The 18,936-nt window shown below is 39.5% G+C and overlaps 1 protein-coding gene across 2 annotated transcripts in view; it reads left to right on the top strand.

Annotated features, from left to right (window-relative positions):
• WWC2 (WW and C2 domain containing 2) overlaps positions 1–17,280 on the top strand; it is a 289,038-nt gene extending 271,758 nt beyond the window's left edge. For both annotated transcript variants that reach the window (XM_077477273.1, XM_077477274.1), the window contains exon 23: positions 8,760–17,280. In XM_077477273.1, the coding sequence (XP_077333399.1) occupies positions 8,760–8,826 (67 nt within the window). In that variant the 3' untranslated portion in view covers positions 8,827–17,280. The remainder of the gene's footprint in view (positions 1–8,759) is intronic.
• The last annotated feature ends 1,656 nt before the right edge of the window (positions 17,281–18,936 follow it).

Genomic DNA, 18,936 nt, shown 5'->3' on the forward strand with positions numbered 1-18,936 from the left:
GCCACAAGTTGCGGGAAAATTACAAACTTTTTTTTTTATTTATTTTTTTCACAAAGTTGTCACTAAATGATATATTGCTCACGCATGCCATGGGCATATGTGAAATGACACCCCAAAATAAATTCTGCTGCTTCTCCTGAGTACGGGGATACCACATATGTGGGACTTTTTGGGAGCCTAGCCGCGTACGGGGCCCCGAAAACCAAGCACCGCCTTCAGGCTTTCTAAGGGCGTTACAGTTTTGAAGGCCATAAAATGCCAAGATGGCACAAACCCCCCCCAAATGACCCCATTTTGGAAAGTAGACACCCCTAAATTTAGGGGTACACTAGTGAGACTAGGTAATAAATGGCGGGTGCCCTGAAACTATAAAAAAATAACTAACCAACCAGCGTCACCTGTAACAGTTATATGGTGATCACTGGTGAAAGGGTTAACTAGGGGGCAATCAGGGGGCTTTATGCGGTAGTATATGGGGGTCCCTGGCGCTATAAAAAGTTGCGGCGAACCTAAATACCTACCTGCCTAACTAGCGTCACCTGTGACACTAATACAGCGATCAGAAAAATGATCGATTATTAGGCTGGGTTCACACTGGAGCGATGCGGGAACGCCACGAATCCGCGGCGGGTTCCCGCATCGCATGCCTCCCGGCGGCAGTTCACACTGCCCTATGCGAACTGCTGGGAGTGTCAGTGAAATGTTAATGACACCCCCAGATCAGTTCGCATATCGCAGTGCGATCTGCAAACTCGGATCGCATGGTGTGAACACCCATGCGATCCGATTCTGCTGCGGACCAAAAAAAGGGTCCCGTGCGAGTTTGCGGTGGGTGCGACACGAATTCAGCCATACTATCTGTATGGCTGAACTCGAATCGCACAGAGATCGGATGTGATTTGCACTGCAGTGCGGTGCGAATCACATCCGTTCTCAAACCGCTGCAATGTGAACCCAGCCTTAGTGACACTGGCGACGGGGGGTGATCACGGGGTTAAACCTTTATTGGGGGGGTTAGGGGGGTACCTTAGAACTAAAGGGGGCTAACCCTAACTGCCCTAACAGTTATTACAGTCACAAATGACACCAATGCGAAAAAAAAAAAAAAAAAGCAATTGGTGTCACTGTGACTGGGGGGGGCAGGGGTAATTGGGGGGGTGATCGGGGGGTAAAGGGGGGGTGTGAGTGTGCCTGGCATGTTCTACTGTATGTGTGGTGTGTTGGTGCAACTCACCGAACCTCTCTCCTCGGTGCCGGAACGAAAAATACCGACACGGAGGAGAGAATACATCACTTCCTCTCCTGTGTTTACATTACAGGAGAGGAAGTGATGTCACGAAGGATTTCCATTCGTCGAGAGCGATCGCGGCTCTTCATTCATGGCCACCCCCTCATCCCGGATCGCTCTCGAAGGAATGCCGACCGCCGCAGGCACCGGGGGGGGCCCGAGCGGGCCCCCCACCCGCGGGCAGGCAGGGACTTATATATACGCCCATATGCCTGCCCGTGCCATTCTGCCGACGTATATCGTCGTGCGGCGGTCGGCAAGTGGTTAAAGACAGGATGTCTTTTGCAGTTCTTACTGCAATTGGAGTATCTCAGTCCATTAACCCTTTAACGTCTGCTCCACTATTTTGGTGGAGCACATTTTGATTCACGCTAATGCATTGAAAGATGTGGACTTCTAGGGGTTAAGGAACAGGTTGTGAGATACCTGAAATTCTGCCTGATCAGCAGGCCCGGCAATGGGCTGGTGTATTTGACGCACTGTGTCTCACAGATGCTATGAAGGACTCGATCGTTTAAGCCTTATGGCTTATAGTTGGACTAGTGCATTCTTGCAGAGGTCCGTGGCTGAAAGATTGATCAGGCGAAGCACTATGTGAAAACCCTTAGCCAGTTTGTGTCCCTTCCTGGGGTACGGCTATTTAGAGTGGATAAGTACATCCAAAAGGGTAAAGCTCTCTTTACCAGTAAAAGGATGTTAAACATTTCTCCTTTATTTGTGCGGCCTCTGCTATTCCTGGGGCATCTGCCTTTAGGCAGTCTCGACGGTCTTATTCGTCAGGCTCAGGAGAAACTTCCCAACACCAAGATCTTGGGGGGGAAGAGAGCCCATAAAGCAGAATGCTAAAGCATTCTTATGAAGGAGCACCCCACTCGTTTGGCTGAGAGGAAAGGTCCTGCTATTCTCAAAATTTGGCAGGAAAAATGTCAAGACCAGAGAGATTTCTGCAATTTTTTTCTCTAGGTTACGACTAGAGTTCTAAGAGCTCGGATGGCTCAGTTGGCTTTTGATCTGAAGGTCCGGGATTTGGGTCCCGGTTTGGGTGCTGCCTGTGGGGTCCTTGGGCTGCTGATGCGGCAGTCTTTATGCAAGAGTTTTCGTCTCCTAAGAGAATGTTCCTAAGGATCCAGAGAAAAAGGAGAAGTCTCTCGTTCTGGCCTCTGGATCAGCTGTTATCCCAGTCGGTGATATCAGAGATTCCCTTAGTGGAACAGGGGGTTTTGGCTCAAACCTTTTAGGGTGCCAGAGCCAAACAGAGACATAAGACCCATTCTCGATCTTGGAGATCTGAATCGGCACTTAAACATCCGATCCTTTCATAATTCGATCGGCTGTGTCCATCCTGCAAGGAGGGGAGTTGCATATCTCCATGTGCCAAAGTTTCCCGCTTACCAGAAGTTTCTGCGGTTTGAAATATAAAATTATTTTTTTCAGTTGTGGCCCTGCCATTCGGCTTAGCCACAGCACTACGAGTGTTCTGAAAGATTCTGGCACCTCCTTTAGCCAGGTTAAGGGCTCAAGGCATAGTGGTCCTAGCCAGTTAGAAGATCTACTTTTAATAGATCATTCAGTCTCATGTCTAAAACCAGAGTCTGATCTCAGCTCTAAATATCTGAAATCTTTAGGTTGGATTCTCAACCTAGGAAGATTCTACTTAAAACCATCAAGGAGATTACGGTACTCGGGGGCTGGTTATAGATACCATACAGAAGAAGGTATCCTTACCCCAGACGAGAATCAGTTCCATTGTAGGATTCATTCAACTTATTAAAACAAAGGAAAATTTCTTCACTCGGCTGCACAGGAGATTTTTAGGGGGCCTCCTTCAAGGCTGTCTGTTATGCGCAGTTTTACTCAAAGACTGCTTCGGGACACCATCCTGTCGGTCTGGAATAAAGACGATTCAGGCCTTGTTTGTTTCCAATACGCTTGGCTCCCACCATAGGTCAGAGCCTAAATTGGTGGGTTTTATCCAGCAAAAGGGAAAATCTTTATTCTGGAAGGTTTTAATAACAGATACCAGCCTTCTAGGCTGGGGAGCAGCCCTGGAAGATGATTCTGTCCAGGGGAGATGGTCCAGGTTAGAGGGCCTTGCCTATCAACTTTTTTTGGAGGTTTCAGGCAGTACATCTGGGCCTGTCCTCACTGGATTCAGTCTGACAAGGCCGCGGCGTGGCTTACATCGATCACCAGGGGAGGCAAGAGAGGTTGTGCAGCCCAAAAAGAGCTTTGGCAGAACACAACATTCCTTGTCTATCGCAATTCTAATTTTTCAGATGCACCACTTGAGACGCCAAAAATTTAGTTCCAAGAGAATGATCTCTTCACCCCGACATCTTTCTAGCAATATATCAGATGGGGTATTCCAGACATGGACCTATTCACGTCTAGATTCATTAACAAGCTTGACAACTTTATGTTGAACAAGGGGTCCGCTAGCAGGTGGAACAGACGCTTTATTCTTCCCATGGGATCAGTTTTTCACTGATCTATGCATTTATCCCAGTTCTGCTACTTCCGCGCCTTCGCCGCAGGATTAAGCAGGAACAAAAGGAGGTGATTCTGGTGGCCCTTTGGTAGTGTGTACTTTTGTCTAATTCCAGGAATCCGGCTTCCAGAATCACTTACTTTAGAGTCTGGAAGGCAAAGGTTTCTTGGTGTGGTTCCAGGGGTTGGCACCCCAGGAAGTATGGAGAAAATTATGAGTTGCGCTAACCTGTAAAATTAATATAAATGTGAAAATTAACCACAAATTGTATCTTAGGTGCTCTGTTCAACAAACAGAATCAAATTACACCGGTCATATGAATATCTCAAGACCATGTGAATCTGAACCCCTCACCTTATACTGTGCCCAACCCTACCTCAGTATATAATATTACTTAAATAAAGTAATACCTCGTGTAAAAACACAATTTAGATCAAAAATCAAAAACACTGGTTATCACAAATAAAACCACTATAGTCCACAAAAATGATATATGAATAGAAATAGAGTCCAACAAAAATTCAAAAACAAAAATATAAATAAAGTCCAACATAAATTGTAAACCACCCGTGATGAGAGTGAGGCCGCGTACACACGCGCGGACTGTTCACCCAACTTTGTCCGCTGAACAGTGTTTGGGCGGACAGTCCGCTCGTGTGTGGGCTTTCAGCGGACAGTTTCAGCGGACAGTTGGACGGACAAGGTTTTTCGGAAATTCCGAAAAACTGTCCGCTGAAACCTTGTTTGAGCGAACAGTCCGCCCGTGTGTAGGCTTGTTCGTCAAACAAAGTTGCGCGCATGCTCAGAAAGGATTTTCACGCCGAAAGCTATAACGCAGTGTATAGGACGTCGTATTTTTCGTCCCGTCGTACGTGCCGTCGTCGCGCACGGTTTCAGCAAACTGTTCGTTCGTCGTGTGTGGGCATGTCCGTCCATGCTAATTTTGAGCGGACTGTTTGCCGAAACTGTTGGACGGACAAAGTTGGGCGAACAGTCCGCGCGTGTGTACGCGGCCTGAGACACACAACAAATCCAGATGAGATTCTTCAGACATGTGAACCGTGTTATATCCACAACCACCTGTGTAGAGATTGGCTCCTTACCAGAAGAACATGCATATAGAGCAACAAATGACACTATGAAACTACATGATCAATGCATATCTTATGCAGGTGAAAAATTACTTATATTTTCTTTGTCATTTCCATTCATTTTCACAGCATAAAATGAGAACATCTGAATTGTTCAGTCATTGTGGCTTGTCTCTTTAGTCTCCTATTGTAGTTACTGTTCTATAAATAAATACAACTCAGTAGCCTCCTATTGTAGTTCTTGTTCTATAAATAAATAAAGCTCAGTAGCCTCCTATTGAAGTTACTGTTTAACAATAAAAAATAAAAAAATTCTCAGGTTTCTACCAGTGTGCATATGACAGTCTGGACAATATGTCTTTTGACCAAAATTAGAAAGAGAATTGGGGGTGGACCACTTCCACTACACTAATTTTCCATTCCTATTGTCATAAATATTGCCACAAATAGTTTCCAAGAGTCTAACATGCCACCACTTATTCTTTGTTCCTATTCAAACCCAGATTATATTATCCGAACTTTCACTAGTATATAATGTTAACTACCATTCTCTGTGCTGCGCTACATTTTTTGTAAATGTGGAATACACCCAGAGAAGTAAACCACAGTTTATAAATGGCTGGATGGTTTAATCACTGATTGATTATAACCTTCTTTGTAATCAAATGTGTTTTAATAAGATATCAAAATCTTGATATTGTTTTTTTTTTTTTTTTTTTACAATAGGTAGTTAAAGCGGTAGAAAACCCCCAAAATTGGGCTCCCTGCATCATTCTGCCATAATGCACCACATACTAACACGAGAGACTTTCCTACACATGGAGCCCTCCAGTGCAGCACTGTCATGGCTCCCCATCTTCATCCGGTCTTCATTAGGGGTTTGCGGGCTCTAGCTCTATGAATGGCTGGAGCCACAATGACCTCATTCCTCAGGCACAGAGCTCTGAAGGGCATGCTGTCTCTTCAGTGCAAATGAGCCGGGGACATCACTGGCTGCATTCCATGTGAATATCTACTAAACAGTCTAAGTTTACAGGATATACACTTTACCTACAGGTAAGCCTTATTATAGACGTACCTGTAGATATAAGTTAAAATACTATTAAAGCACATTGAATATCTCAATACACAGTATCATTAATTATCCAATCCTATAACCACCCTGGGAACCAACCTGTTCTGGATGCAGTCAAACAAAAATAACCCCATGGCCCTGTTCACATCTCACATTTTAGGATGGTGGGCAGAATCCTTGTACTTTAAACACTTTCCGCCCAAGCCTATTCTGGCACTCCCCTCCTACATGTAAAAATCTTTTCTTTTTTTTTTTTATATATATATAAAATTACTCGGAACCCCAAAACATTATATATGTTTTTTTAGCAGCGACCCTAGGGAATCAAATGGTGGTCGTTGCAACTTTTTATGTCATAGTATTTGTGTAGCAATTATTCAATCGTGTTTTTATTTTTTTGGAGAAAAAATGTGACATGAATAAAAAAAAAAAAAAAAAAAGAAACACGGTAAAGGTAGCCCAATTTCTATAATGTGAAAGATGAAGTTACGCCGAGTAAATAGATACCTAACATGTCACACTTTAAAATTGCACACACTCGTGAAATGGCACCAAACTTTGGTAATTAAAAATCTCTGTAGGTGACACTTTAAAAATTTTTACAGGTTCCCTGTAAAAAAAAATTATTTTATTCAATATATATTTTTTTAAGACTTTCCATAAATTTTTTTTTTTGATCACTTTTATTCCATTACAAGGAATGTGAACATCCCTTTTAATAGGAATAGTACATGACAGGTCCTCTTTATATAGAGACGTAGGGTCTATAAGACCCCTCATCACTCCTAGGCAGGAAAGATCGAGATCAAAAGGGGAAAAAAATTATCTCAGCCTTTCCAGCGGAGTAGAGGACAATGTTTACTTCCGCCGGGCCGGACGTGATGTCATAATGTCACGCCCAGGCCTTCGAAGGTCAAAAAGACTGCTGGGCACCATCTGGTGACGGAAAAAAAAGCTCAACTTTTGGCTCCGGCGGATTGCTTCTCCGGCTCGCAAATCACATGGGCGAGCTGGTAGAAGCACTGGAGGGTGGTTGGAGGGGGGTGGCGTCTCCTCCTACCACCTGTAAAAACTTTCAAACAGCCCCTATGATTGTTTTTATGGTGCGGGGAATTGCCGACAGAAAAGAATATCTGGATGCATACTAGCACATTATGCCATTGCCTTGCAGGGTTTTTGTTTTGCAACATTCGCGGTTTACAACCGCTTTAAAAAAACAAACGGTGCTATACTAATAAAGGGGGGGGGTTGGTATGGGAGGTAAACAAAATATAATAAATTGGTTCCGCGCTATGGACTCTAAAACTTTAATAGCTGCTGCCTCCACATATGCCAAGCACCAATTGGTGAATGGCCACGATGAAAAACAATAATGGGAAAATGGAATTGGCGCTGCTAATGTGTAATTGTGTAAACAATAATAAATTATGTAAACGATACTAAAGTGTTAAACAAAAAGCATAAGCAACTTTGAAAAGTTGCAACACCTTAGACAAAGTGCTAAGTGTAAGTTCAAATACCATACACAAAGTGCAAGGTGCAATTATAGCTCATTGAGATATTCCAATAGTAACATAATTAAGTCCATGAAAATTCCATATATCAGGAAGTGAAAAAAGTGCTACAGAAAATGTGCATAGATCCAAGCAAATTCTTTGTGTCACTCTCGTTGCCCCCCTTATGTGCTGCACTCACCAGATGACACCATTGAAAGGCAGCCAGCTTTCACAGTACCAAATGGCTGTAAATAGAGGATCCTCATGACAGCCTCCTTGTTTTCCTTCGCCCCAGAGTGCTCATGAAAAAACAATATTTATACCCATAGTGTAACTCCATTAAAACAAAATGCTTTATTGCGCAGAAAAGAATAAAACTTACAGGAATCCAGCCAGGCACGGGCGTGTGTACAAATTCAGGAAGTCCAGCTCGCGGTGCATTCTAATTTAATATTGTTTACACAATTAGCAGTGCCAATTCCATTTACCCATTATTGTTTTTCATGGGAGGGAACAAAAAGTGCTGGCAAATGTGCATTTTATTGTGTGGGAAGTCCACCAGTGCTTAAAGATGAAAAAAAAGACTACACACACATTGGTACAGTTGTTATGTATGTCAATCCTTCCTAAAGGTTAATTAACTTTTGGGATAAGGTGGTTATCAAAAAGCAAAATCACAATTGGCATACTTTCTGTCCATTATTAACATTTGCCTGTTCTCAGCCTAAAATAGATCATAATATTGAAAAAAAAATACACCACGCTACATAAAATCCCAGTTTTAGTCAAATTATGTGTACTTATGCTGTGTTGCTATTATTTTTATTAGTCCATTATATCATAGGCAAATGGTGACCTTCCTTAAATAAAACTGAGGAACCGAGCTCTGTAAGTCACTTTGCTTCTTTTTTTTTTTTTTTTTTTTTTTTAAGACGAAAGCAGCTTCAGTGGGACATCACCCCTAGTGTTCCAGATGAAGAGCACAACTCTGTGTCTTTGTATCACACTGAAAGAATAGCTCTCTAGTTCTCCATAACATGTATTTTTCTTAGAAGGAGTAATATCTCATTATATCGTTTTCTCTGTGAGCCAAGCTACACTAAGTACATTAAAGCAGGCTGTTTTCTCCTGTTATTAGCAATCTTCTGAGAATCATGAAGGGAAGCTGGCGCCACACTGCTCAGTGTCCTTTGTCTTTAGGTTGGCTGTTTGAATATACAGATAATTACTTATTTGTAGGCACAAATTGATCTGAGCATTTCTCTGTATGTACTAAAAACAGATTAGAACTACAGACTCATGTTGCTTTTCTTTCTTGCAGGGAGAAGATTGCTTATTTCACCAGAGCCAAGATCAGCATCCCTTCTCTCTCTGCTGATGATGTATAATTTTATTATTTTTTTATTTCACAGCTGTATTTTTCCAATCGCCCATCTTTTTAGATGAACTGTTTTTTGTAGCATAGCTCTTGCTTTTATCCTAAAACAGAGTATTTTTTTACATTTAGCCTTTAATTTGTAATATATCTTGTGCTGAATTAATGACTAGAGGGAGATATAAAACACCAAAAAAACACAAAAAAAGAGAAAAAACCAAAGTAGAGTAATTTGGTACACTCATGGTAATTTTGTACAGTTTGTATGTGTCACACACACATGTATTCATAATGTTTTGTTAAGTTGGAGCAAAGAGACGGTGACAGTATGTATTCTTGTTGAGCTGCACTGTGCTCAATCACCTTTTTTTCCAATGGACTGGTTTAATAATTCATGTAAGCTGACTGTGAAAATGGCTGACAAGCCAAGAAATTGACTTTTGCACCATAGACTTTTTTTTGGGAGTCAACATAATTTTCCAGAACTTCAAGGCTGCCTCATGAACCAGGTGCTTCAATGACCCCTAGAGGGTGCCGTTGCTACCGTTGGTATACACCATGTACAAAAACAGAATTATGGGAGGTTGTCTGTCATCACGGCTGTACAGCTGATCACTCAGTTATAAGCTTGGTCAGAGTTACAGTAACGGAGAAAAAAGTTACTTTATTAGAAAGCTACACAGTAAGCTGGCAAGTGTGCTACATTAACATTTATGAGAAAGCATGATGCCTTAAATTTATTTTGAGTACCAGGATACATATCTGCATACACCTATTCTCAAATATTTTTAATTTATAAAAATTGTAAACCCCAATATGTTTTACTACATTTGTCACTGTAATCAAAAACTCAATATTTCTTTCCTGGCTTGTCCTATTATGTCTTTATAGACTTTGGAAGGGTTTTGGGTGGACAGTGTTGGCTGATGTGTACCAAGTACGCACATAGATACAGCATTTCATGTGTCTTCATTTTGCACATGCAGCACTTACCACTGAGCACAGTGGGCACTTCAAAGCCTATAGAAGTAGAAGAGAGCAAGGAAGGGAATTATGAATATTTAAATTTTTTTAATGTTTTATGCCTTGCTGTACAATATTGTCTTTGAGGGTCTTTCACACCAGGTAGGTAGTTAGGCACTGATATAAAAAAATGTTTCTCTGCACACTGCAGCCTAAAGAAATTAATAATCTTATGACATTTCAATAAAGTTCCAACAAAAAAAGGTAAATCGTGCAGTATCCCATAATTGGCGCATGGGCACTATTCCTCCCAGCATGTTGACTGCATAGCCACTGTTGTGAACAAGCTGTGAAGGATGGTGTTGGTCTATAAGCAATTATCCCTTGAATGTACTTCCAACAATATAACATTTAAACATCTCAATGAAAGTCTGCCCTTTAGCAAATCATCTTCCTGTGCCACCAAGAAATGCTGGACCTTCAAAAGCTGTTGATTCATAATTAATATTTATCTTGCTTAAATGGTTACTCAGAGAACCATGTACTAAAACAATATTCAAAAATCTTTCTTAAATCAAAATATTCAACAAAACAGTACTTGGTATTTAATAAATTTAATATACATAAACACCACCACCAAAGACTAAAATACCAAGACTACATTGTCCCAGACAACCATAGTTCATCTGTTGCAGATATAATTGATGTAATAGCAACACATACTCAAGAGCAAGACACAACTACTGCTTCATTTCCATTAAAGTATACTGGGTTTAATTTTCAGCATCTTAGTACTGTTTGTTATAAACAAAAATCAGATATGTAAAGTTTTGATAACTTTTGTGGATATTTTCCTGTTAATAAGCAACTTCAGATTTATTCTAATTTTTTTTTAACTAGCGAGTGGACAGAATTACTTTCCCTTAACCATTGTTGCAGGAAAGAAATTCCTTTGATTCCCCCACTATCGACACAGACAGTGCTGACAGGGAAAGACCCCCCCCCCTGCACCCATTGTATTGTCCTGGTGGGTGAAGTCATCCCCATCGAGGAACAGTGATTTGCTAGGGGCTATAAAAACCGCTAACGATAATCACATGTAAAATCTGACAGGTTGGTTAATCATTCAATCAACTTAGGTACATTCAGCCTGCCCATAAAGACATTTGAACCAGACCTTTGAACCATGTATGGCCGGCTTGAGATTTGCAGTCAACACAGGCTGCAAGGGCACCTAAATAATTGTTTTCTTTGTGCCATGTGCACACCATACATTTGTGTTGCCTGCATTTTTACACGGCTCGACGCGCCTCGCTACATGCCGCTGAATTACAATGGGCTGTGGTACACAGAGGAAAAGGGAATGTCTATTTGTGACATTTCAATAAAAGTAAAAAAGATAAGCAGTTTAATGCATTGTGACAATGAATTGCACTTTTCATTCACAAAGCACACTAGCAAGTGTGTGTTATCACCGCATAACACATGGCCGCTGGTGTGAGCAAGCCTCTAAATATGATGTTGAAGTAAACTTTTAGAACTTTTTGCATGGCACTCTCTTTTGGATCCAACAATGGATCAGTTCTATATACTAGGATGGTTCTAAGATCAGTTTCTGAAAGCTCCTTGTTGAATACCACAGAAGAGTTCATTTTGGGTTTCTAAAGAAATTCCTTAAACAGGACTGTCAGTCACATAGTGAAGTAATAACAGCTTGCCCCCTTTCCTATCCAAAGGCTTTGGATTTTCGCATACATGATGTTCTTGCCAGTTCCCATGCAGATAAAGTGTATAAAATTTCCCTGGCGAGTTAGCTTGCCAAACTGATATGTGAATTGTGTAGGTTTACAACCAAGAGGAAAATGCTTGTCAGGATTAAAAAGAATTAGAGCCAACATTGTGCATGGTATACGTAATTATGGTAATTACTGGAATAAACTTGCGTTCTAGTTCCAGGTTCTCAGATACAAAAATGCCCATTCACGTTTTCCTTTTTGACCTGTATTCAATTTTTTTTATTTTATTTTTTTTCCAGCTAAGTTTGCTTGATTTACACTCAGCACACAATATCAAATATGAAAGGAGAACTGTCACTGTACATCAGTTGTTCTAAAACATACTCGTACTTCTTTTAATAATTTCCACACAAAGGATTCCAAGTATTCACTAATGGGTCTCTTAGCATAATAAGAGCTCCCCTCTTACCAACCCTTTTTTGCACACTTCTGGTTGCTATATTTATATATATATATATATATATATATAGAGAGAGAGAGAGAGAGAGAGAGAGAGAGAGAGAGAGAGAGAGAGAGAGAGAGAGAGAGAGAGAGAGAGAGAGATAATTATACATACACACACAAGTGTTCTCTTTTTTTCTGCCATATATTCTTACTAATACTTCTGCTAAATAGATTTTCCTGCAATATTAACACCTTCATGATTAAAGTGAGCTGGGAAACTGCCCAGAGCATTTTCGCAGATAAGTAAAACTGTGGGAAAATATATTTTTCTTGAAAAAATTGCTGGAAACTTGTGATTTGTACTTTTTGTACTTTTTTTTTTATTATTTGGAGGTTTAGGGAATACCAGAAAATATTACTGTCTTAGTATAGAGAGCAGTTATTGGATCCTTTGGGAGTGCTGTACAGAAAGGTCCATGTTCATTGAAAGCCATCTTCTAACAGCTTTGAGCTAGTAGCCTTGTTGGGTCTTTTTTCCCCTTGGAATAAACAATTAATGGGACACCGCCATCACTTTCAATTCCTTTTTAGATTTAAAAAAAAACAGTATTTTTTAATCCATGCATATTTTTCAGATTTTATTTATTTCCTTTCTATTGTATGCTGTACTTCCTGTGGAAGCCCTATATTGGCTGCCGTTCTAGCCTTCACTGTGTAGCACAGTGTCCTTGCCTTAAACTGTTTTTAATGGACTTTCAAATAAAAGAAAAAATGCAGAAATACTATCTAGAAAATGAAATGTGTATTTCTCGATTTTGATTATAATGTCCCTTTTAAAGCTTTTATATGACTTCACCTAAATATATATGCACAAACGATATAAAATATTCATTATTTTGCCTACATATTCCATTAATATAGCACTCATACCAGAATCGTAGTGAGTGGAGAGCAATGTTGCTGTATGGAGGGTTAACAAGCAGTCTACTTTTATTTGTATCAATGATGCTGTAAGCAGCTGTGTATAGAAATGAAAAGAACCCAATATAAATTACCTATAAACTGCCCCAATAAATCTTTTTTATTGGTTACTTGTCGATTCAAACCAACATTATTTTTTTTTAGCTGTATCGTAAAATCCTTCAAAATGAAAATCACATTAGGCTTCCAGTGAGCAACCTGGCAAAACATTTTGCCTGGTGTTCTGATTCTTAAATTGTACTATTAAAGGCAACCTGTCAGGCAGGAAATATGAGAGCAAAGGTACAAACTCTGGAACTGTCTATTTTAAGCTTGCTTCTTTAGTTCTATGCATATAATTTGTTTTGACACCTGAGATATATACACATTTCTTCTAGGTCAGTGGCTTGCCCAGAAACAGCAGCTTTCATATTTATATCCTGACAGGTTCCTTTTTTGGTAACCTGCTAATCAGTGTTTAAGTTAAGCATTTGTTGATAGAATTGCAATTTTCTATGTTGTAACTCTGGTATAAATAAGATACTGATCATAACCACATAACTAAGTACCAACTGGTAGCTGAGGTATTTTCCAATAGCATCCTGAGTATTTTCAAATATTTTTCATTTTTATTCTAATATTCTTTTAATGATTTTTTCTACTTTAGTAATTTCTGGTTAAATATCATTAAGCTTTTTTTTGGTTGCATTTTGAACCAGCACATTACCAAGCACATAATATACAAACAAGGGGAAAATGTAAAACAAAAAAACTATAAATTCCATTGTTTCTGAATGAAGGATGGTAAATGTTTTTTAGCAGGAAATAACTGAAATCTATCCACAATAATACAAACCTAAAATCAGAAAATGCCACATAATACTCATTTATTTGGACAAAACATGCAATTAATTTAATTTAGGTTTTACTCTTACATTGATAGATCAGCTCAATTGCTGATTTATTTTTTCTTAAATCTGGACTCCAGGCAAACCGCTAAATATACAGGTAAAAACATAAAATATTTATTTATATAAACTATTACCTGCCCAGGGATTTCTATCATTGTCTATCCTGTCCTCCAATTTACAAAGCCCTATCACAAAGCACAGTCAGGAGGATAACCACTCAGTTAAAGGAGAAGTAAGGTCAAAGCTCTATTGGCTCTATCTCACCCATGGGTCACAGGAGTGCACTTCGTTCTGCATTCAGGTGACCTATTTTCATCCAACAGTAGGCTAAAGTCAGCTGTTGGCTGACATTATTTAGCTGGTCCAGGCACTGGCTCTATCCCAACTTTGTCGGGAACCACTTAGATTCCCAGACCAGTAGGTGGCTCAGCCTCTCAGTGTGCTGCTGAGAGACTAAGCAAGCCGCTTCCGCCCCCCTCCACAGCCTGCCACTCTAGTGAACGCTGGAGGGGCAGAGCAGAAAGCTGGTGACTGATGGTCACTGGCTCTCTGCTCACTGTAGACTGAGAACTAAGCGGCTAGTGGTCTATGATCGCCCAGTTCTTGGTCTTCAAGGTAGTGGGGGATTGATTGGACCAGTGCTGCCTCAAGCTAGGTATGTGTTTTTTTTTTTTTTTTTTTTTTTTTTCAATTCCCATACTTCTCTTTTAAGGATTACAGTTTCCCTTCTTCACTACCAGTCAGTTGATTGAACAGTGAAGGCGCCGAAGCAGGCTGATGTCACTCCTCACTCTGCTCTCTCTTCTTTTCAGCACATTTAAAGTGCTGCTGTATAGAGGATTGCAAGATACTGATAAAAGTTTAAAAAAAATCTGCATTCAGAGCTTTTATAACAGTTGGAGTTCAGCTTTAAACCTTTCACCTAAATAATGGGAGCAGCCAATTTGTTATCTAAAGCAATATCCATCTTCACATCCTCTTTTATTGTATTATGCCTCAGAACAATTGCTGTCACTGTGGAGGCAGCCCTAATTGTGATGGCATGTGTCCACCTGTTGCTCTGTTTTGGTGGTCAATTCCACTGTGCAGATGTTAAATATGTACAACCAAAATATTAGCAGAACACTAGTGAAAGGCATGGTGTTGACAAGTGAACTGCGCACATGGATTCAAGTGTCTGTCTAAAGACAATCAAGTATTAGCATAAACAATATTCTGTTCCATTGAGCTGGTTCAAGAGTGAATACTGCTATGTACTGAGGCAGATACACCTGGAGCTCTTCAGCTAATTTTGACTGAAGGGTCAAAAGGGTTCCTACTCCAGCTCTAAACTGTATCTGCTTATAGGACTACTAGAAATGTCATATATGTGCTTGTAAGGTCAAAGATTGGGGGAGGGGAGGGGGCATAAATATGAAGTTATTTAACCTTGCCATGCCAAGGGTATAGCAATACCATGCACCATAGAACCCTTGGCATCAGCAAGGCTTAATGTTAAGGTTTAATGAAGGTTACCTATGTTTTTTTTTTTGTCCGCTTGATTTTTGTAAAATGTAGACTTATGTTTAGAGCTGTTTGTATCTTTTTAATGAGTTACTCTTTCCACTTATTTATTTACTGTCTTATTTATGTTATGTTCTGTTGTAGTTCAGTTCTGGTCATTTTACTTCTGTTCATAAATGAAGTTAAAATCATTTACAGCTTATTCTATTCTTGAAGCTGTTACTTATTTATACATTGAGCATGAAGTATTACATAGTGAGTTTGTAAGCCTGGCCAGTATTTATCAAGTGCAACCAATATCCATTGTTTGCAGGTATTAGCTGAATAACATTAGGCTCACCACATTCTTGAGCCAAGAGTCATTTTATGGGCCATTGGCCAAGACAAAGAATGCAGTGCCATGTAGTAAAGGTGTGGTAGTGGAAATATACCTATGGCACCTTGAGATGTGAGCTATAAATTGGATTGTTGGATTATCCTCACCAGTGGCTTTTGTTCCAAGATAAAGCCTCAACCTGTTGACTTTGCTTAATGCTCAGGTGAATTAGACTATAAGCCAGGATTATTTTATATGAAGAAACCAATGGCAGCTTTGATAAAAATCAATAAAATAACTATTATCCATACACCACCTAAATCATCCAGTACACTGGTATATTGAATAGAGTGAACATGTAGTGGAGAACTGCTGCATTGATGACATGGGGACATTCTATTTTTTCATTGGATATATAATTCTTCTACACCAGGGGTCTCCAAACGTTTGAAACAAAGGGCCAGTTTACTGCCCTTCAAACATTAGGGTGGCCAGTGGGAGTAGAAAGTTCCTTGGCATCGGTGGGAGTAAATAATGCCATAAGCTTACTGGTAATAGGCAATAGGAAAATACAATGGTAAATACATTATTTGAGATTTTTGCAAATCCCTCAGTTTTCTGGTAAATGCCACAATGGAGCTAGGTTGCATGGATTAGAATAGAATATTGCATATTTATGCTGAAGGAATATTGCAAAAGAGAATAGATAAATAAAACGTAGCCTCCATTATATGGGCTTGTGATTCCAAAGAGTTTCTGTCATCAGTAGATCATAATAGTCATTTCTGAACTACGGCATTTAGCCTTTCAGTTCTCTCATCTAGTTTCAGCCCTGTGACATGAAGCATGACATGTCCTTTACTACAATTATGTTACAAACACCTAGAAAATTAGCAAAAAACAGTGTCAATAATATAGAGAACAACTACCACCACCATGTGGTGATAGGTACACTTTAATACTCACAGATTTAAAAATTGTGCACTGTGTGATACTTTTAAGCTACTACAGACACCTACAAGCCACTAGCTGTTGTAAACCTACAAATCCAAGATGTTCTACAGACCTTATGTATCCAATTCATTTTATAAGTTGCATTTAAATATTGGCAGCTGGAGTATGACTGTCAACTGTGGGAGACAGAGAGGCTTTAGACCCTTAAGTAATATTCCAGCTCTTGTTGGATTGTCTAGTTACAAAATTAGTGGGTCACAAGTCTACTTTACTTTATACTTTTTCACATTTATAATAGTATGAAAATATTTACTTGGTAAAATATATTTAGTATTCATTTTTAGCTATTTTTGCTATGCTTCTGTGCGTAAGTATATCAAAATCAAAGTATTACAGCCACATGTCAGAAATATACTTAGCCAAATGAACAAAGTTTTAGCATGCTGGTGAAGTCAAATATTTTTTTTTTTTCCGTTTATAACTTTCATTTCTTTATAAAATATGAAATGCTCAGAACTGAACTAAAATATGTAATCAGGATAAATTGTGAATGTGTTTATGTTCCTCATTATGTCCCTGTCAGTAATACAATGGAAACGCTACCATCACATAGATTAACGATTTCTCTGCACTTTCCATGTGTCTCAGTGATTTGCATAAAATGTTTTTTTTAACAAAAATGTTGTTATGTTTTTTCTTACTGTTTTTTGTCTAATTTTCAACATATTTTATGTATATTAAGTAGAAATGAACAGGCTGAAAAAACAGCTTTAATATATTATGTCAAGGTTTCACAATATAAAGTCTTGCCTGTCCACCTCCCACTCCAGTGCGTTTCACCCCAGAAAGTGCTTAATCACGGAGATTAAAGTATAAATAAAGGCAAAACTGTTTTTCTATTTATTATATATCATTTTTGGATAGAGTGGAGACGTATTAGAACACCTGTCAGCTTTTGTTGTTGTCTGTTCCCCTCTCTATTTGTCCTGTTTACCATTATCATTGAAAGTAAGAGAAAATCCCAAATTTTGAGTTGCTCCCAGCAAAGTAATAGAAGTGAAATCTTGCAATGGGGACACTATTTCTGGGGACCCAAAGGCATTCTCTTAATTAGCAAGCATTTCCTCTCACTTCGTAGGTGGCTTTGGGAAGTGAAGGGAAATCTCTGAAATGGTACACAGATGACGAAACTAAATCTGACGGGTTTTAACCCTCCTTTACTCTGTCCAAAAAACAAAAAAAAAGTTTTGCCTATAGTTCTACTTTGTTGTAATGTGTCTCTCAGCTCCATTCAACATTGATTTTGGCATCCTCTCAGCAAGTCTTGAATATGAAGATATGTATACACTCTCTATAGTACAGGGTCATATAGGTACCTATGGGTTTATTCAGTGAGTAATTGGAAAGGGCAGTAACTCCTAGTGACCAGTAATCAACTAAATTATTAATTCTGATTGTTACCTTTTTCTTAATGAATAAGCCCATGCATCTTCCAATATGAAAATCTTAATGAACGTTTGAATAGTGTTTCTCCAGATGGTGTTCCATGTTTCTGTGTATTTGAAAATTCCTGCACACTAAAGTAGAAGGGAGGTTTTGACCACCAATGTTTTCAGATCACGAGTACCATCTTTTTAATTGAATTTAGTTAAAGTGGTTGTAAACCCGTTTAAAAAAAAAAAAAAAAAACTGCAAGACAAAGGCATTATGAGCTAGTATGCATAACATACTAGCTCATTTGGAATAGCTTACCTGAGTTTAAAGCCCCCGCAGCGGTCCTCGTTCACCGCTCCGGCAGCTGACATCTCCCCGGGAGGGTTACCTCTAGGTATTGTGGCTCCAGCGCTGTGATTGGCTGGAGCCGCGATGGCGTCACTCTTGCGCATGCACACAGGAGCCGCCGGTAACGGCACAGTACAACTGAAGCAACAGCGTGTACGTGCTGTTGCTTAAGTTTGCTTAAGTTTGCTTAAGTGCGCATGTGCCGATGATGTCGGCACATGCAAATACAGGGATATCTCCTAAACTGTGCGGGTTTAGGAGATGTCCAGTGTAGCTACAGGTACGCTTAATTATAGGTTTGCCTGTAGTATAAAGTGGTTGTAAAGGGTTTACAACCACTTAAAAGCTCACCAATAACGTCTCTGAAGTTTTAGTTAAAAATAATTAGCATATTTTTAGTGAACTAACTTACAAATAATGAAGTATGTCCCACGCTGTGCAGACTGCTGGTTCCTGTAGAAATCTTATCTGCAGGGATGCCCTGTCCTCTTCCTGGAGTTTATCTTATGGTACAGTGCTGAGATGGTTATAAGCTTAGAGTCTTCTGTAAAACT

This window comes from Lithobates pipiens, unplaced genomic scaffold (genome assembly GCF_037356315.1).
Source record: "Lithobates pipiens isolate NorthernLeopardFrog02 unplaced genomic scaffold, aLitPip1_a1.2 Scaffold_13, whole genome shotgun sequence".
Classification (NCBI taxonomy): Eukaryota; Metazoa; Chordata; class Amphibia; order Anura; family Ranidae; genus Lithobates; species Lithobates pipiens.